The sequence below is a fragment of the Sciurus vulgaris genome, assembly GCF_902686455.1.
Source record: "Sciurus vulgaris genome assembly, chromosome: 13".
Lineage (NCBI taxonomy): Eukaryota > Metazoa > Chordata > Mammalia > Rodentia > Sciuridae > Sciurus > Sciurus vulgaris.
The window spans coordinates 49,620,401-49,641,675 of record NC_136474.1 but is presented as its reverse complement, the minus strand read 5'-3'; the positions used below and the strand labels follow the sequence as shown (position 1 = coordinate 49,641,675).

The 21,275-nt window shown below is 35.3% G+C and overlaps 1 protein-coding gene and 1 long non-coding RNA gene across 8 annotated transcripts in view; one reads left to right on the top strand and one right to left on the bottom strand.

Annotated features, from left to right (window-relative positions):
• The window catches only part of RBBP8 (RB binding protein 8, endonuclease), a 127,471-nt gene that overhangs the window by 95,196 nt on the left and 11,000 nt on the right, over positions 1-21,275 (bottom strand). For 4 of the 7 annotated variants that reach the window (XM_079108338.1, XM_079108339.1, XM_079108333.1 and 1 more), the window contains exons 2-5: positions 14,535-15,206; positions 12,572-12,648; positions 11,562-11,767; positions 249-291 (exon numbers count right to left, since the gene is read on the bottom strand). In XM_079108338.1, the coding sequence (XP_078964464.1) occupies positions 249-291; positions 11,562-11,670 (152 nt within the window). In that variant the 5' untranslated portion in view covers positions 11,671-11,767; positions 12,572-12,648; positions 14,535-15,206. The remainder of the gene's footprint in view (positions 1-248; positions 292-11,561; positions 11,768-12,571; positions 12,649-14,534; positions 15,207-21,275) is intronic. The other 3 variants (XM_079108335.1, XM_079108334.1, XM_079108336.1) reach the window with 3 other exon arrangements.
• Positions 12,657-21,275, top strand: part of LOC306642546 — a 39,546-nt gene continuing 30,927 nt past the window's right edge. The window contains exon 1 of the long non-coding RNA XR_013758589.1: positions 12,657-14,496. This is a non-coding gene — a long non-coding RNA (uncharacterized lncRNA). The remainder of the gene's footprint in view (positions 14,497-21,275) is intronic.

The window sequence follows — 21,275 nt, the reverse complement described above, 5'->3', positions numbered from 1 at the left end:
AGTGTACAGATCAGTTCTCATCCTAATACTCTATGAAAAAATATTTAATATTAGAATGTACATATACATATATAGGCATATGTTAACTAAGGCTACATCTAAAATCAAAGTTATTCTTTTTATTTTAAAACTTAAAAAAAGAAATCATTGACAGTTGGTCTAAGTAAAGTAAATCTTTTAAATAAGATACTGAGGTTAAACAGGATTAAATATTTTATAAATAAGACATCAGTGTTACTGATACTTACAAAATTCGTTCCTTTTTCAGTTTAGTTACTTTTACTTGTAAACCTGAAAGGTAAAAAGAAAAAAAAGCCGTAGTATTTCATTTATACATATTTCTATTAAGGCAGTTATCAAAGTTCCTTTATAAATCAAATACTAACAAACAGTTAGTATTCAGTTTGGCCTCTTGAGTAATGAACCAGGTCCCATTTGTTTGTAAAGATTTAGCACATTCCCTTTACTTGTGCCCTGAGGTCACAAAAGTATATTTGTAACATTACTGCTTTTAATCTATTATATGACAGCCAAGTAGAATAAAATTTTCCCCACCTAAAGTGAGTTATTTCCTTTCTAATAGCAGGGGCAAACATATAATTAGAAGTTCACTATAAATGAAGGGCTATGTTCTGACATAGCCTATGTATTTGCTAACAGCAATAGTGCTTATGTAGGCTCCTCTTTAGGGATTAAACCAGATAGTAGCAGGAAGTCCTAGAATGGGAGCAAAATTGCTTACAGAAAAGTACTTGACAAAGGGCAGTAGGGTTTTTAATCCCAAGATATTTGTTATATGTATTTTTTGTTTTAATTAAGTCTGACACAAAAGAGAAGACCACTGCATTATCTGTAATAACCTAATGTCTTTCAATAAGTAAGGTCAAGAAAACAAACAAAAAACCTGCACCACATGTACTACTGAACAATAAAAAGGAATTAACTATTGATACTTGCAACAGTTGGGCTAGATCTCAAAAAAATTATGCTGAGTAAAATCAGTCAATTTCAAAAGATTACATTTTATATGATTCCACTTACATAACATTCTTGAAATGACAAAATTATAGACATGGAGAAGAGATTATAGATGGCCAGAGGTTGGAGGTGTGGGGTTGGAGGAAGGCTGCTGAGGATTCTAAAAAGAAGCATGAAGAATCCCTGGTATGTAGACAAGGGAATCTACAAGCTGCTGAATAGCACAGAAGTATACATACATTAACTACTGAGTTCATGTAAAAGTGGTTGAATATGAATAAGGCTGGTTGACTGCAATATCAATTTCTTGATTGTGAAAATGTACTATGATTACACAAGATGCTATCACTGGGGAAAAATACATGGATTTTTTTTGTACTATTTCTTACAACTACAGGTAAATCTATAATTAGCTTAAATTTTTTTAAAAAAGGGGAAACTATTACCTGCCTTAAGAGATTTAGAAAACAGTTAAAATACAAACCATAATAATAAAGGGAAATTTTATCTTTAAAATATGTTAAGAGGGGCTGGGGTTGCAGCTCAGTGGTAATGCCCTCACCTAGCACGTGTGAGGCACTGGGTTTGATCTCAGCACTACATAAAAATAAATAAAACAAAGGTATTGTGTTCATTTACAACTAAAAAAAAATGTGTGTGTGTGTATATATATATGTACATGTACATATATATACATGTTAAGAGCAAAACACTGGTGTGATCTTTTGTTTTTTTTAAATAAGTCTATCCATCTGTCAAATTTCTAGCCTGAGAAACTTTTTCTTAGGCAATGATGACAAACTCATGAGACCTCAAAAGTACTCAGTAAAGTATGAAATCATTCTTGTAGAATTAAGAAATTAAGAACTTATGGGTCAGCAGTTTCCTTCTCTTATTCCTTTCCCAAATATGGGAAAATTTGCTTGATGGATTTTCTTATTTTAAATTCTGGCTGACTTCTAAAAACTCAGGCCTGCTTTTAGAAGTGAAATGTGGAGCCAAAGATGAAATGGATTCTTGCCATGAACCATCTTAAGAAACAATGAGATAGAAAATCCATATAAACTTCAAAAGAAAATTCTTGGGAAATATGGACAGACTACTCTTTTATCTTATAAGCATTCAACACCTGTGAAGCATTTGTTCTGTCACGCAGATCAGTACTGAAACAGGTTTATGTGTGTGCCAGTGTGTGTGTTTAAATTTTAGCATTTGCTGTTCGTCAAGTCAATTAGGCATCTACAATTAGAACCCCTATAAAGTGTGCTTTAATCCTGCTCCACACCCATCGGAAGGAATGAGGCTATACAACAATGCAGCTCCTGTATGAACAGGTAGTCTGTTCAACAAAGTATTTGGGACTATAACACTGGCAACCTGAGACACCTATTGAGGAAACTGTTCAAAAGACCAAGCACTACACTACAATTAACCTTACATCTATTCATATATGAATTTTGGAGGAAATGAAAGGTCATGTAGATACAGTTATCAGCAAACAAGTTTAAGGAGTTCAGAAATGAGGCACGAGTTCAATTTGCTACACACAAACAAAAATCACTATTATGTTCTTATTTTAGGTCTTTACCCAGAACAAACTATATATAGTGCATGCACTTTCACTTTTAGTGTCTTGGTTTTGAATTATTAATGATAAAACTAATATCACCTTTCTGAAAAAGAGTAGTTTTATATATAGATCAAATAATTTAACTTTTACCAAAAATACTATTACTAGCATTTTTATAATTGTCTATTTCAATTCCAAAATGGAATCTCCTTATCTTTATGAAATTTGTCGTATTTAAGGTGCACTAACGTTTAATTATTAAAAAAAGGGTAATGTAGTATTTGTGGATTTTCACTGAATTCACATCATTTACAGATGTGAATGCAAACTAAAAAATAACAGATGTGAGAGTAACTGAGCATATTCTTAATACATAGGACCACTGATGTTACAAATCCAAGTTATATACAATTCATTTCATTATTAATTTATGTAACTTTAATGTAAATGTTTTCTTTTTGGAATTCTGATGAAACACGACAGATAATAAATGGAGCAATCCACAAATGAAGTAAGAAATATGTACCCTGTTACATTATAGCCACCATACTTGCCCATTTCTTTAAAGGGGTTCTGATTCTGCCCCCAAAACCTGCCTCATTGTCTGTGAAAGTAATTACCATATATCATCCAAGATGTTGATGGCAGAACCTAGTGTGCATAAGAGACAGCTGTTTAAAATGGTGGTGTTGAAAAAAAATACTAAATCCTGTTTTATTACCTGTGTTTGTAACAATAAATCTGATACTGAAGAGATGTGACAGGGCAAAAATATTTATACCCCAAAATACAACTGAGACTTTAAAAATTTTTAAAATTCTGAAATTTCTATTAAATCCTATTAAAACGTTAATTCAGAATTCAAAGGATAAAAAGACTATATGATAGCAGCATTTGTCATAAAAGGACCACAAGATACTAGAATGAATAATCATGAAAGGATACAATTATCCTAAAAATAAAAGATATGAAAAGTTAGTTACAACTATCTCCAGAATTTTTATGCCCAAACGATTTGGCTTGCATAATGCTGAAGCTGGGAGATTTTGTTTATTCTTCCATGGTTTTAAAAGAAATGCATATAGCTTATTATGTTGTGATCAGTGCACATACTGTCTTGTATATGGCATACTTTTGCTACCATTTATTATGTTTTGGATAAATGAGGCACCACCCCAAAAAGTAACAACCCCCAAAACTCTACATATATCAGGGTATTCAGATGCATGTCAGTTCCTATAGGCAGATTTCCTTGGCTATGTAAATAAAAATTATGTATCTCAGGTACTATCATTCATAAAATTTCTCTTTTGTCTTTACTGACATGAACCTTTGAAGTAAGAGTCAAGTGTGATCCCTATATATATATACTTCAAAACTTGCAATGTCCAGACAAGTCTATGTTTGATGTCTTGCAAATAGCCTCTTATACTGGTTTTTCCAAGTGGATCCCCCACCTTCTTAAAAAAAAAAACAACTAAGTACCTCAGGCATGTCTTTGATGTTATCACATAGTCACAGGATCTAATTTTGTATGAAACTATGTGGAACACGCTGACAAAGGATTAGTACTTACAAAAGCCCTGCATACTGCAAATTTGCAGTGGACCAAATCAAAATATTTTTAAATGATGTAACCATTTTTTAAAAATGGCACTTATTTAATACCTTAAAAATCCCTAAGTGATTTGAAACTGTGGAAAGTGGCCTGATCGATATTATAATATACCAAAGATTACCTCCTCTTATCAGTTCAAACATATATTCAATAGCTACCATTCATAAAACATATGGATATTAACCCTACACACCAACAATTGCTGTATTCCTCTTACAGTTTTTCAGAGTACACAAACTAACTTTCCTGGAAGTATGACTGTTAAGCATAGGTAGCTACAAGGAGTATACAAATTAAAAGAATTATCAATTATGTAACATTTGTGAGTTAGACTATGTAATATCTGTCAGATTCTATAATTTGATGATTGTGGCATAATGTACTTATTAAAAAGTATATTATCTATGTTCCTGATATTTCCTCATCATAAAATAGCAGTCTCTTAAAGACAACATAACACTAAAGTACATGAAGAAAAAATCCATCAAATATTTTGTCCCCATTCAATTTAGAGCCGAAAAATAAAATTGGTTTAGTTTAAATGGGTATGTTATTCAGCTTTTCATTACTATAACAAAATGCCTAAAATACTCAACTTACAAAGAAAAAAAGGTTGATTTGGGCTCATAGTTTTGAAGTTTCCATTCCAAAATCAAGTGGACCCATTGCTTTGTACCTCTGGAAGGCATGCTGGCAATGGCAGGGAGCGCATGGCCATAGAGCAAAAGTAAAACAGGAAGTGGTCAGGGTTCCACAAACCCCTTCAAGAGCATGCCCCCAATGACCTAAGGAGAGTAAGAACCACCTCCTAAAGGTTCCACCACCTCACAATAGTACCGCCTTGGGGACTGAATCTTTTAACACATGAACCTTTGGGGAACACATATCCAAACCATAGCAATGAATATGTGTAAAGAGATAATTATGTTTAATATAAAAAAGCACAGTTTAGATAATGAAACAATATCAAAAATAAGCCAGATACAAACAGTATATACAATGACCACTACAAGCATTTTAGGAAAAAAGAGGGCTGGTGCAGGATGGTGATAAATTGCTTGCCTAGCATGCGCAAGGCCCTGGGTTTAATCCTCACACTGCAAAAGAACAGAAAATCTAAGAAAGAAAAAACAAAAAGTACAAATGTTATATTTGTAGAGTAGTGATTTATTTTTCCTTTCCCAACTTTGTGGAATATTACCTAAAAATTTTTAAAAAATAAAGTAAATGAGTAGTAAAATATTCCAAATTTTAGACACAAAGTTCAACCACTTTGTGTCTTTTTGTTATTGTTGTTTTGGTGCTAGGGACTGAACCCAGGGGCACTTAACCACTGAGTCACATTCCAGCCCCTTTTATTTTTTGAGATAGGGTCTTGCTAAGTTGCTCAGGGCCTTGATAAACTGCTGAGGCTGGCTTTGAACTTATGATCCTCCTGCCTCAGTTTCCTGAACTGCTGGGATTATAGGCATGTGCCGCCATGCCCCATTTGGTATGAGTTTTTAAATACTGAAGTTCAAGAATATGTTCTATTGATCCAGCTATAGACTATGCAATTCATTTAGATACCACTTACTCTTACTACATGCTAAGCATTCTTACACAGAGAGATATAAAGAAGTTAAGATGGGAACTCTGCGTAATAAAAATTTAATGATCTACTTAAAACGTTATAAAACATCTAATTAATAATAATTAATTATAAAACATAATTAACAGAAATTAATTATATGAAGGATAAATAATTTAACAATATGTTTGATAATGGCAGAATGTTAATTCCTTTCTATCAAATGTTTAATAAAAACTCAAGTACATCTGCTCCTATTTAAATTGTATTTGCTTCATTTCCAGGTCACAAAAACCAAAAAAATTTATAATGTGTAGAAGTAACTCTTCTATAAAGGTTTAAATATAAAGTTGTTTTTATTAGAAAACCTACATTTTTTTTTTCTTTTAAATTTTGACTCAATTTCTTGCTAAGTTTTTGAGGCTGGCCTTGAACTTGCAATCCTTTTGCCTTAGCCTCCTGAGTTGCTGGGATTACAGGCATGCACCACACACCCAGCTGGGATCACAGTATTATAAACCAAAAGGACAATACTGCTACACAACAGAATTTGGAGAATTTATTTCTTCCTAATTCTAAAAGTAATACATGCAGTTTATTATATCATTTGTTATCAAGAGATAATGTCTTATTTAAAAAAATTTTTTTTTAGTTGTAGATGGACACAATGCCTTTATTTATTTATTTTATGTGGTGCTGAGGATTGAACCCAGGGCCTCACACATGCTAGGTGAGCGCGCTACCACTAAGTCACAACCCCAACCTGTAATATCTTATTTTTATAATTATTTTGCTGCATATTTATATTGTATATTTTTCTGAAGAAAATAAAAAAACTGCTCCAAAACCCCACAGTGTCTTCTTCACTGTTGTGTCTTCTGTAACTGCTACCAAGCCTAGCATATATAATTCAGTAACTATTCACTAGAAGAATAACAAGACAGCACAAAAATTCAGAATTCTTCCTTAATCATTTACACTAGACTTTCTGGGTATTGAAGGGGTGAGGGGGAATAGTATAGTCAAGTGAAGGAAGGAATTCATGTTAAATATTCATATTTCTCCCTGGACATATGCCCATGAGCTTAGTTTATATCAAAATTAGATCTAACAAACAATTGGGATTCCTGAATCTTTAAATATTAAAGTCAACTAATCTGCTTTACATATAAACAGCTCCTAGAAATTCATAGGAAAAAAGGGTAAAACCAGAAAAAAACTAAAGTACATAAACAATTCATAGAAAAATGAATACGAGTCACACTTAAAACATAAGATGTTTAATCTCACTCATAAGAGAAATACAAAATAAGACTACGCTGAAAAAAATCAAGATATATTAATCAAATAAAAATGTGGAAATGTTTAGATACATATTTGAACAAGCTATAAATAAGTATAGATAGACATCTGAGATAACTGAGGAAACATAAACACTATCATCTAATCTATATTAGATGATATTAAAGAATTTGTTTTGGGAGCTGAGTGTTTAGGGGCAGATCATGTGCTTAGCAGAGCATACACAACATTAACTATGACAAAAAAAATTGTTTTCTTAAGGTGATAATGGCATCTTATGTTTAAGTCTACTAGAAATACATACTGAAGTATTTGTAGATGAAATTATGTCATGAACTTCAAAATAACTGAGTGAGAAAAGAATAGAGAAGGATGTAGAACATATGTAAAACGACAAATTGTTTTGATGGTATTGATAATAGTTGTTGAGTGATGGGTACACAGAAGTTCATTATAATGTTTTCTTAACTTTGTTATATGTGTAAAGTTTCCTCAAATAAAAACAATCTTAAACCTTACATGAAAAAAGAATATACTTCAGAAAACTTGGGAAGAAAACACTCAGAAACTAATAAAAGTGGTTATCTATGTTGAGGGTTATAACTTTTCACTGTTTGAGTTTTGACATTTTTAGGAAAAGCTAAAATTTCAAAAAATTTAATGGGAAAAAACCAATAATAACCCCATTCCATCAATATTTGGTTTTCTGAATGAACACTTTTGTAGCCTGAATGCATCAACAATTTTATATGCTGGAAGAGGGCTATAATAGGAACATTGGTCAGCATAAACAATGAAAGAAAGCATAATAGAGCAGTAAAATATGCAAGTGAAATAAATAAGAGGTAGCTAAGTCTAACTCTTCATAAATTAAAATGTACAATTAAGAAATGGAGGCTTTCAGTAAAGTTACAGAATACAAAATCACCATGAAAAAAATCAGTTGCAAGCAGGGAACGGTGGTACACTCCTATAATCTCAGCAACCCAGGAAGCTAAGCTAGGAGGATTGTGAGTTTGATGTCAGCCTAGACAACTTCATGAGACCCTGCCTCAAAATAAAATAAAAAGGGCTGGGGATGTAGCTCAGTGGTAGTGTCCCTAGGTACAACACCTGGTACACCAAGAAAAAATAAAAGAGTCAACTGTGTTTCTATCAACTAACAATGAACAATCAGAAGAGGAAACTAAAGAATTTTATTTATTATAGCATCAAAAAGAATAAAATAGTTAGGGGTAACTTAGCAGTAAGCTTCACCAAGATGATGAAGGATGGAAAACTACAATATTTTGCTGAAAGAAATTATAGAAGATACTAATAAATGAAATGACAACCTAAGTTCATGAAGAGAAAGACAATATTAAAACACTGACATTCTCCAAAGTGATCTACAGATTCAATGTCATTCCTATCAAAATCCCAATGATGTTTCTTGTAGAAATAGAAAAATCTGTCCTAAAATTCACTTGTAATCTCAAGGGATCTGAATAGCCAAAACAAGTTTGAAAAAAACAAAACAAAACACAAAAACCAAAAAACATAACTGAAGATCTTAACACTTCTTGATCTCAAAACTTGCTTCAAAGTCATAATAAACAAAGCACTGTGGAACTGCCACAAAGAAAGACCAATGGAATACAATGGAGAAGCCAGACATAAATCCTGTATAGGGTCAACTGATTTCAAGGATGCAAGACCATTGAAAGGGGGAAAGGACAGTCTTTTCAACAAATGGTGTTAAGAGGATTGGATATCCATGTGCAAAGCAATGTAGCTTGGCATTTATACCATATGTAAAATTTAACTCAAAATGGATCAAATCCTTATATGTAATAGTTAATACTATAAAACTCTCAGAAGAAAACATAAGTCAAAAGCTTCCTAACATGGATTTCTTAGATATGACATCGAAAACAGGAAGGACCACAATGAAATACTACACACCCATTAGGATGGTGACCTAAAAAACTGAGAGCAGGATCTCAAAGAGATCACAACTGTTCGAAGACGGAAGCGATTCAAATGGCTATTGCCAAATGAATACATAAGCAAAATGTATATACGTACAATGGAAAAATATTCTGTCTTTTAAAAAAATTTTTTAGTTGTTGATGGACCTTTGTTTATTTATATGTGATATGTGGTGCTGAGAATCAAACCCAGTGTCTCACACATGCTAAGCAAGCGCTCTACCACTGAACTACAACTCCAGTCCCAATATTCAGTCTTATAAAGAAAGTTCTGACACATACTTGACAAGAATGAACCTTCAAAGCATATGCTATGTGAAATAGTCAGTCATGAAAGGACAATGACTATATGGTTCCACTTATATGAGGTATCTAGAGTAGTCAAATTCATAGAGAAGACAGAATGTTAGCTGCCAGGGCCTTGGGGAAAGGGAAGAATGGGGAGTTGTTGCTTAAAAGGAAGAGTTAGTTTTGCAAAATGGAAAGAGTTCTGGAAATAGATGGTGCTGATGGTTGCACAAAATGTGAATGTACTTGATGCTACTGAAATGCACATTTTAGGATGGTTAAACGATAAACAGTATGTTGCGTGGATTTTATATTTTAAAAAAGTACCCTCCCTGTCACCACCAAAAAAAGAGATGGAAACTAAGAATCTTCTGTTTTCTCCTAGAGATTGCTTGTTTAAAAAGTAAAAAAAACCCAAAAAACCAAACCTTAAGGGGGATAATAAAAAGTAATCAGTACGTGAAAGCTCTGTTAAAAGGTTTTTAGAGTATCCCATCATTCACAGCTAGGATAATCCACAGCAGGCACTGAAAAAACATGATGGATGCTGATTCAGAATGACAGCAATAACTAACATATATTGTTGGACCACACTCTTTCAAATACTCTATATTTATTAAGCTATTTAATATAATTAGGCATACATTATTAGTATCTTTATTCTGTTCATAAGGAATCTGAGGCATTATAAAAAATAAATTGAAGGAAGTCACCATCTCTATTCAAATTAGATGATGAAGATGGCTTTTAAACAATGGTAGTCTAGATCTAAAATAGTCGGACTTAGCCACTATATCTCATGCCTCTTTCTCAACATAAAATTGCCATGTGAAAGTTCCAACACAGCCACACAGACTGTAATTTAGATTCAGGTGGGTCACATTTTAATGGCACTCCAGTGTAATGTTAAAGTTACGTAAGTACTGCAGTACTAAACCTATAGTTGCAATATGTGACCAAGAAACAATTGTAGCTGGGTACAGAAGTGTTAACCTGTAACCCCAGCTACTGGAAAGGCTGAGGCAGGAGGATTTCAACTTTGAGGCCAACCTAGACAATGTAGCAAGACCTTGCCATTAAAAAGAGAGAGAGAGAAAAAGAAAGGTCAAGGGATAAAGCTGAATGGTAAAGTGCCCCTGGGTTCAATTATCCAGTACCAAAAAGAAAAAAGAAAAAAGAACTGCAATACTACAAAGTATTTCTTATACACTGGAAAAGTGTAATAAACATAAATGTTACAGAATTAAAGTATATCAAAGTTTGGTATTGAATCTTGAGCTTAGCATTAATAGAAATTTCCCTTTATATACTCATCCTAGCCACAACTACTCAATCCTATATACTCACTGTATTTCATATATAAGCCTTTTTAAAAATTCTTTATTTCCGTGTGCTGTTTTTTTAAATATTTAAAAAAAAATTTTAGCTGTAGATGGACACAATAACTTTGTTTATTTATTTTTATGTGGTGTTGAGGACTGAACCCAGTGCCTCACATATACTAGGCATGTGCGACCACTGTGCTAAAAGTGCAGCAGTGCCCCGCCCCCCAACACACACCCCATAATAATCTATTTACATGACTATCTCTACCAGACTGCAGGATCTTTGAAAGTAAACTACCACTTTTCTTCTATCTCAGTGCTTAGCTGTAAAAATGTTTCCAAAGGTTTGTCAAAAGACTTAAGCCCAATAGTTCTTTTTGCATTTATAAATAATCCTGTGAATAATTTTACAGTAGAGAATTAAGTTCAGAGGTTATATAACTTCGCTGATATCCCACAGCGAATAGGCAAATGAAATTCAAATTCAAATCCAGGTCTTCCGTCAACAAATTCTACTTCTTTTTCACCACCCTATTTCATGTTACCATAAGCAACTATAAGTTATTTAAGAACTGTGTCCTGTAGTAGCTGTTTATAGTAGTAGCTGTAGAATTTTAACAATTCGTCCATAAAAATGAATCTCAAAGAAATTAAAACAGTAAATGCTGCTAAAAGATGGAACATTTAAACTTAAAGAAGGTCATATCTCAGGGCTGGGGTTGTGGCTCAGTGGTAGAGTGCTTGCCTCATATGTGTGAGGCACTGGGTTCCACTCTCAGCACCACATATAAAGAAAGAAATAAAATAAAGGTCCATCAACAACTAAAAAAATTTTTTAGAAAAGGTCACTTCTTCCCTCTACAAATACATAAAACTATCATACAAAGTTATTACTATTATAGGCTCAATAAAATGTTGCTGTAAGTATTTAAGATGTCACCTTGTACTTCTTTATCATGACATTCTTTTAGTTTTGTCCAAAGTTCCTTAAAGTCATTAGATATATCTGTAGAATTAGGGCTTCCACAACTGCTTCCAGAGATGTTCATCTTGCTTAAGAGCTCCACACTTCTATTTGCTTAACGTTTTCTGACCTTTTTTGTTACATTATACAGGTGTGAAGTTATCTTTAGACAGCTGAAATACCTGAAAAGACAGATTGCAACATAAATAAACTTTGCATTCATCTTTATGTAATTTGAAGTCAGGCTGAAACACAAGCCCATATGTTTTAAAGTTTTCCTTATTTACCCACAATCAATCATTTTGAGAATCTAGGAGGGGTTGGTGGGGGCATGAGGAAGTAAGATAATAATGGTGAAAAAAAAAAAAAAACCTCTTGATTTTAGTTATTTGGCCTTTACATAAGGGAAAATTACTCTTATTTCATGTACAGAGGTGGTATTACTTAAATTCTGTTAAACTAAAAGGACTGATATTGAGAGGTTTGTACTCATTCACAGTCAGTATTGATTTACCATTATAAAATAATCTATTGCTTTCTTAACTTTTGAACTGATACGGAGTACAAAACTATACCAAGAAACTGAAAAACATTCTGAAATATTCCTGACTCAACAAGCATTCACATAGTTATACATATCTATATACAGAAACAAATAACAGAACACCACAGATGAATGACATTAACATACATGAAGATCTGTATATCTTTATTAGAATGAAAGTAAGATACACAGCAAAGACCTCTGAATACAGAAACATATTTAAAGGTATAAATAAGGTACTTTGTAGGTAAGGTAAGGTACCTCTTTCAGAGGTACAAAGGCAAATAATTAAATTTATTACTTATGTTGTCCCTGAAAAGAAGCAACAGGCTATTAAAAAGTTCAAGTAAATTAACAATATTTTCATGTGTTCCTAAGTTAAAAATCATTAATTAGTTACCACTAAAAAAAGTAAAATGATGTCAGGCACTTTGGGGCATACCTGCGATCTCAACAACTCAGGAGGCTGAGGCAGGAAGATCTCAAGTTCAAGGCCAGACTCAGCAAACTGGTAAGACACTGTCCCAAAATAAAAAATGAAAGAGGGCTGAGATGTTTTTGCTTAGTGGTAAAGTGCCTCTGGGTTCACTCTCAATACCAATGGAGGGGGGGAAAATGATTGAGTTTACTAAATTCAAATCTGGCTCCTTAGTGAATGCTATACCATTGCTAACAAGTGCCCAAACTGATTCAAGTGTCCCTTGCTAACAATTTATTGAGGTATCTAATGAAGGAGCTTAAAAAAAAAAAAAAAATCTCTAAAGGAAACAAGAATATGTGTGAAACTACTCGGTAACCTATAAACATTACAGATATAAATATATACTTTTTCAAGCTTTTAAGAACTGGGATTAGAGTTTTAAAAAATAATTAGCAAAAACTGAATATACACTGAATTTCAGATATTAGGGAGTTACAAGTTTTCTTGGGTTTGATAATGATATGGTCACTAAAAAGGCCTTATCTGTCAAAGAGATATACACTGAAGTATTACAGATTAAGCAATATTTTCTCTGGGGTTGGCTTGAAAATACTCTAGCTAATACAAATTATGGGTACTGGGTGGAAAGATGAAACAAGAAATGCTAAGCTTTCACAATTACTGATGTTGAATGATGAATATATCTATGAAAGGGTTCATAATTCTATTCTCTCTTGTGTATGCTCACTTTCATATTGAAGTTTTTACAAAAGGGATTAGGTAAACTACATTAATATAGCTGCTTCCCAAGAAGCAGGTGTTCAACTACTTTTTAACCAAAAAAGATAAATTACAGGCCTACATTACTGCGAGAGTTACCAAATATTAATTTATAAGAGTGTGGGGATATAATAGTTACATTTATTATTATACTTAATCTTCAGAACAACTCTATAAAACAGCCATAATTATAAATTTAATTTTAGAGTTGAGGAAACCGGTGTTAAAGTGACTTGCTCAAGGTCACACAGCTAGGTGGTGCAATATGACAGGGTTAGGGTTCAAGTCATAACCCCAAAAAATATCTCTGCAGCAGGAAAAAGAAAACCAAAAAAAAAAGTAAAAAGTAAGCTCATTATTTCTATTAAGTAAACAATTTGAAGGCTTAATGAAACATTTTAAATTGCACAATATTAGTTTAGGACCAATAGTGTAAGTTAAGCGTCCTTAAGAAACAAACTAATTTAAAACAACCAAGTGCTTCAAAAACACAAAAATTCTTTTATCAAAAACAAACTTGCAAACTCTGGCTCGGGAAACCCTTTCCTTCCACCCTGCACGCCCACGACTTCTTGCTGACATCTCTCTTTTGGCACTGAACCGTTACTGCTGCACAGGGAGCCTTATCTCTCAGAATGTACATCTTGCTCCCCGAGTTGCACTGTGGGCTCAAAGCCTGGTGACATTCATTTCTGTGGCTTCCTTGGCCCTGTAAACCAGCACGCTGAAGGTATTCGATATTTACTGTCACACCACACGTCCTCTCACACCGGTGAGGCAAGAGGTACTGCTCAAGGCACTTGCAGGAGTACAGCGGTTCTCACTCCACTGCGGCCTCCACCAGCACCTCCTGAGCACCGCGCACAGTCTGCGCGCGCCTCTGGTGAAAACGCTCCAGAGGTCCGCGCGGGAATCGCGCACCGCGCGGTCGGCGCATGCGCGGGGGCGTGCCCAGCGCTGGGAGGCGCGTCCTCAGCCCGCGCGGGAGAGTAGAACTTCACCGAACGCTAGCTGGGGGCATCTCCACAGAGATTAGCCCGTGCTCAGCCTGCGTCCTCAGACATAGCCCGAGAGCCTTGTGGTCCTCTGCAAACCCCCAGAGCCAACCCCCTACGCTGAACGCGCCAACTCCAGACCGGAAGTAGCCCCTAGAACTTGGCACTCAGGTGTGTGGGGGGTGGGGGAGAAGATTCCTAGTACTCACAACTTCCAGACAGCCTCGAAATTCTCAAAGCCCCAGCACGGGAGTAGACACCCTCTGGGATTGTGAAGGGACGGCAGCTCGCTGGTCTCGGTCGCCCCCTTCCTTCACCAGACTGCCAAACCCTCAGCCAGGACTAGGGGGAAGGCCGGAGGGCGGCCGGCCCGGCTCGGAAGCGGCCGGCCCCGCCTTGCCCGGGAGCCCACGACGTCACGCAACGTCACGTGACGTCACGCGGGAGTTCCCGCGGCGGCACGCCCCTTTTTCCTCCCAGGGTTTGTGGCTCGGACCCTGATGGAAGGAGGTGTCTGGGGAGAGGAGTGTTGCCTCCGAGCTCTCGGTACTGGCCCCAGGAGCCTGGCGTCCGCAGCAGTGTTTTGGGGGCGCCCTGAAGAAAACTAAAGCTGTACCATCTGGGGAGTCCAAGCCCTCGTTGGTGTGTGAAGGCTGTCTCCCCTGTACTCGAGCTATTTCCAGGAAGGCGTGTAGGAGGGGACCAAAAGCAGAGTTCAGGATCAACTGGTGTGGGAAGGGACGCAGATCAGTAATCGCAGTTTTCAACCTGATAGTTATTGCCTACAGTTGAACGATGTGGCCCGACACACTGGTTGGTAACGTCATCTTTCAAAATGCTTTTTTATTTTGCTGAAATTAAATGAGAAGTTTCTGGAAAACCTGAAATGAGAAGGAATCAGAAGCAACAGGCTTCATTATTCGTAGGGGCAACACGTGGTTAGGGTAATTTTTTTTAAGTCAAACTTTCCTGTGTTTATAGTCTAATATTCAAACGGATAGTATGTTTTCCTGTTTATTTTTTTGTTTTGGGGTACTGAAAGTTGAACCCAGGGGCTCCTTACCACTGAGCTACATCCCCAGGCCATTTCCCATCCTTCAGACGGGCTCTGAATTGCTAAGGCCTTCACTGATTTGCTGAGGCTGATCTTGAATTTGCTGTCCTGTCTTAGCCTCCCTAGTCGCTGGGATTATAGGCGTGCACCACCACACTCAGCTGTCTTAATTTCTGAATGTAGCATTTTTTGACCATTTAGTTCTACAAATAAAGTTGAAAATAAACTAGAAATCACTTTATCTTTGGAATACTTTTGTTATACTTCCAAGACCTGGGGAGAAGACAGGGCACAATAACTTTTATGGAGTAAGGCTTAGAAAATTATAAATACAAAGCATAAAGATAATTTTTTCCATCCGAGATCAGAAAGTTGAATATAACAATTTACTCATTGATACTGGACATAACAAGGTATTTAGGCACAGTTTTAGCACTGCCATACAAAAACTGGTACCTTTGAAGATGTTTGCTGAACCTTTGTTATCCTGTTATGAAAGGATATTTTCCAGGTTTGCAAGACTTCATTCATAATATTTTTTTTTAAATGAGCTGGCTACAATGGTGCACACCTTTAATCCTAGCAGCTCAGAAGGCGGAGGCAGGAGGATTTCAAGTTCAAAGCCAGCCTCAGCAACTTAGACCCTAAGGAACTCAGCAAGACCCTGTCTCTAAATAAAATACTAAAAAGGGTTGGGGATGTGGCTCAGTGGTTAAGTGTCCTTGGGTTCAATCCCTGGTACCAAAAAAAAAAAAAAAAAGATTGAAAAATTGTGCCATTTTTAGTACAACATAGAAAGCATAATTGGCAGAGTTAAACTTATATAAATGTTTATAATAGAAAGAGGAGGGAGTTTTAATATATGGAAAGAACCTGTAATCAGGTTTTCACTTAACAGCATATCCAAAGGACACAGTACTTCACAGCACTGATGGTGGACACCTATAATCTCAGGGAATCTGGAGATTCCCTTGGGCAGGAGGATGCCAAGTTTGAGGCCAGCCTCAGCAACTTAGCCAGACCCTAAGCAATTTAGACCCCATCTCAAAATACAAGGGGCTGGAGATGTGGCTCAAAAGTAAAGGGCCCCTGGGTTCAACCTCCAGTATCAAAACTAAAACAAAACAAAACATAGTATTTGTGGGCCAAAGAAAAACTATCCTAGCAGAATGACTTAATCTATTCTTATGACCTTTGCCTATGACTCACTAATTCATTTATGCAAATGAGAATCTGAAGATTTTTATCCTTGACACTTTATTCTCTTTTAACCCTTACATCCAATCCTTTACCAAATCCTGCCAAACATTTAAACCTATCCCTTTTATTACTACTTCCATAATCCAAGATTCCATTAACTTTTACCTAATCTATTCTACTTTCTATATTTACCCAACCAACCAACCAACCAACCTAAATAATTCTCTTCTCTGGAAAATTGTTGAGTATCAATTCTCTATTCATGTATATATTTTATTTTGTATTGTATACATGTATTGCTGAAAAATGGTATGTAGTCTAATGAGGAGGGTACAGGCTCTGGAGCCATACTGCTTGGGTTTGAATCCTGCTCTAATATCCTGAGTGACACTGGACTGTTTGCTTAACCTGTCTCATTTTTTCTGTTAAATGAGAATAATAATAGTACCAGACTCTTAGGATATGAAGATTAAGTGATACAACATGTAAACTGCTTAGTGCACTATTCAGATATATAATTAGTATATGTTCAATAAAAACTAGCTGTTACTAGTATTTCTCAGCTAATAGACTGAATATAACACATTTTAAAAGACGTATTTTAAAGGATGAGGAAAAAAAGAATTTCAAACCTTGTACCGTCTCCTCCTCCCACCAAAAGTGTGCCTATTTTGAAGGCACTTTTCCATATTACAACTACTGTGCTGTTCTTGAAAAGTAAATCTGATATTATGATGCTGCTTAAACACTTTCAGTGGCTTCCTGTTACTTTTTGAAGAAAACCCTTTTGAACTGCTTTTACTACCTCTTCAGCTTCATTTCCTGATTCTGTTCTTGTACCTCACTGATCTTCACATGCTGTTTTCCTCTGCCTGGAGTTGGACAAACCTACTCCAACCCTTTGCCTAGCTATGTGTTAATAATCTTTTGTTTCAATAGTTTCTGCTATTAGTTTCTTTTGTAACACCATGTACCTCTATATCTTGCACTTCTTAAAAGTTTTAGTTATTTAATTTAGCCTCTCCACTAGACTGTAAATAACAACCATGTCTTTTTTTGTTTGTTTGTTTGTTTGTTTGTTTTAAACTGGGGATTTAACCCAGAGGCACTTTACTCCTGAGCTATACCCCTAACCCTTTTTATTTTGTTTGTTTGTTTGTTTGTTTGAGACCGGATCTCACTAAGGATCTCACTAAGGATCACTTAGGATCTTGCTAAATTGCTGAGGCTGGCTTCTGACTTGTTATCTTCCTGACTCAGCCCCGGGAGTTGCTGGGATTACAGGCCACATGCCCAGCAACAACGATGTCTTGTTCATCTTTTTATCTCCAGAAATGAACCCTGTGCTTGCCACAGAAACAGTATTCTAGATAAATAAATAAATTGGGCAGTTATTTCTTATGTAAGTTGAAATCTTTGGATACATTTTAAAAAATCTTAGATTTTCTTTATGAGATTTTATAATGACTTTAACCATGGAAATGGTGGGCATGCTCATAGGTATTTGCCCCAGTCAGCAGCTTTCAGACCTATCATGGTAGAATAAATTTGAAGTCCCGAAGTTATGTGCTGAGAAAACATATTTATCAGAGAAGCAGTTACTTCGAACTCTTCATTAGTGATTTGATTTTCATATTTTATGGCTTAAAACAGCACTTCCCAAACATTTAAATTTTGGTATAATTAGAAAATTAATACAGCCAATCTCCAATTTGCAGTGGTTCAATCTATATTTGTTTTTACAGTGGTATGAAATTGATAATTATTCAGTAGAAACTGTACTTCCAAAATTGAATTGTGATCTTTTCCTGGGCTTGTGATATGCAGTATGATCCTCTCTTATCAAATTGGACAGTGACAGCAAACCACAGCTACCAGTGAGTCATGCATTCACAAGGGGACACAACCAACATTCTGTAGGATGCTCGGTGGCTAAGGATGTTCAGTAAATTAAGTGTGTTAAATGCATTTTTGACTTAGGATATTTTCAATTCATGATGGGTTTATTGTAAGTCAAGGAGCATCTAATGCTTGTAGTACATGTTATGATAGCAGAATAAGGTTGCTTGCATCTAGAGGCAGCAAAGTTGCGACTCCAGCCACCCCAGGCTCAACACTGTCACCTCCAGCACTGGAAATTTATTCTCAGCCACCTGTGGTCCATTAGAGGAACTTTGTTAGGATGCTCAATTTAAAAATTACGTGGTGAAGTGTTAAAATGGTAAACTATGCTATATATTACAGAAAATTGTGTGGTAGAAATTAAATGCTAAGATTCTTAAAATTAGAAATTTGGAACTCATGTAGATTTTAAAATCATCTAACTTCAGCCATTTCACAAATGAAATTGTTGATTTTACAGTCTATGTTTAACTCCTACATCTGGGTTGCAAAATGTGATGAAGGAAAAATCACCAGGTTAGACTTTTAGATAACACTAAAATTACATGGTTTTCCACCCCATTCAGGACGTCAGTTAATCTCTCAAACAGCCTTTGTTTAGCTCCTTCTATTTCCTTTGTTGTCTTCCATCTTTCACTATTTTCTTCAAGCCTTTCTTACAGTATTTTCACTTCTAATCGAAAACCTAGTTCAGATTAAACTAGACAATTGAGCTCAGGCGGTGTGATCCTCCTGAACTTCCTTTTCCCTTTCTCAACCCTGTGAATTAGGCAGGACCACATTGCAGATAAAAATACAACCCACATTGAATTGCTTCTCATCACCTCCTTTGCATCCACCTTGGTCAAATCTACCAGCAACCTTTTCTACAGCAATAGTCTTCATTTAAAAACAATTTAAACAGTTATATTTCTTTTTTCACTCTTTTCCCTTTCAGCATATTGTCCAATGGTGGTAAGAGTGGTCCTTTAAAATGTGCCAGAACATCACATTCCCCTGCTCAAAACATTCCTGGGTCTTCCCATAACATTACACTAAGATCTAAAGCCCTTTCCAGGGAGTCAGGACAAGTCAGTCACTAGAGTCTACTGATGTTACCTCCTAAATATATTTTGAGTAAGTCCTTTCCTTTTCATCCCCATTCTTATTGCCCTACTTTAGGTTCTATTTCTTGCCTAGAAGATAGCCTTTCTGCTTCCAATATTGTTCACCTTAATTGAGTCTCCACACAGCTGAGATCTAAACCATTCTTTCTGATCTTATCACTCTGCTTAAAACTCTTCAGTGACTCTATTGCCTAAAGGTTAAAATTCAATCCCTTTAAAGGGTCACAGAAGGCTTTCTTAGTCCTGTATACTGTATGCATAACTTGCTCTTTCCCTTTATCAACAGAAAAGCCCTTTTATTCTCTCCTCCTCATTTCTATTTCTTTGTCTTGGTTCATCCAATCCTTTTTTTTTTTCTTTTAAATCACTTTTCAACTGATTCTTTAAGACAGCTCAAGTAGTACCACTTCAAGTAGAGTAACTTAATACCTCTCTACCCCTCCCTCTTATCCATTCCCACTAATGGCCCTCCTCATCCACCAGTACCTCTCAATACAGTATTTATCAGTGCACTTAATGCCACTATGTTGTCATTATTTTCATAAGACTTTTATCTTCTCCAAGTAGACCTTGGGTTCCTTGATGTCATAGACTGTGCTTTCTTTATTCTCAGTTTTCTTAGTTCTTAACCAGAACACTCTTAGCACAGCACCATCCCATAGAGCCGCATGCATACTTTTAAGTTTTCTAGTGACTGTATTTTAAAAAGTAGAACAAAACAGTAGAAATTAATAATATATTTTAATCCAACTTACCTAAAATATTATTTTCATTAAAAGTTAATAGAAACTTTTTACATTCTTTTTTCTTCTTACTAAATCTTTGAAGTTCAGTATATATTTTACTTTATGGCACATCTCAGTTTGGATTAGCCATATTTCAGTGCTAGGCCACATGTGGTTAGCTGTATTGGACAGCACAGGCCTATGCTGAATGTTGAGTGAAAAAAATGAGGGTATGTGATTTACCTAAAGGACCAAGATGGAACTGGGAATAGGACATGGTATCTGATTCTCAGTCTAATGCTATTTCTACCATTTGTGTTAGGCATTTCTCATCTCTCTCCACTCCCCTTATTATTCCCTTCTCCCCTTCCCCAGCAGTGAGTGCCTTTATCTCATGACTCAAAACTTAAGTGATTAAAACCCATAATGATTATTTACATAATACTTTCTAGCACCTCTAACATAAACATACAATATTGGTAATTGGGGTGAGCTGTTATACTTTAGTCAGAACTATTTTAAGTACAGGTCAAAAGATTGAGAGACAAAAGAAAATTATGTTAACTGTCATCATTTATGTCAACTTAAAAGAACATGATTTAATTTATAAAAATTGTTTATACTAATTAGTAAGTGGTGTGTGTGGGTGGTAATATACATCTATCAAGGATCTTGCTCCAAGTGTCAAAATGCTTGGTTTATGATTTGATAGTACCAAAATTCCAGTTAGGTTAAACAGTTTTAACGTATATTTGTTTTAAAAGATACATTTGACATTCATGGAGTGTGTCAGTATTAGTTTTCATTTTGGCATTGTTTTAGGTGTCCATTTAAATGTTTATAACAGACTTTAAAGATTATACATTACTTTTCAATGAGAAAGAATAGTCTCATGTCTGTCTGGCACGTTTCCAAATTAGATAAACTTTATTTAATAAATAAAATATATAGATATAACTGCAT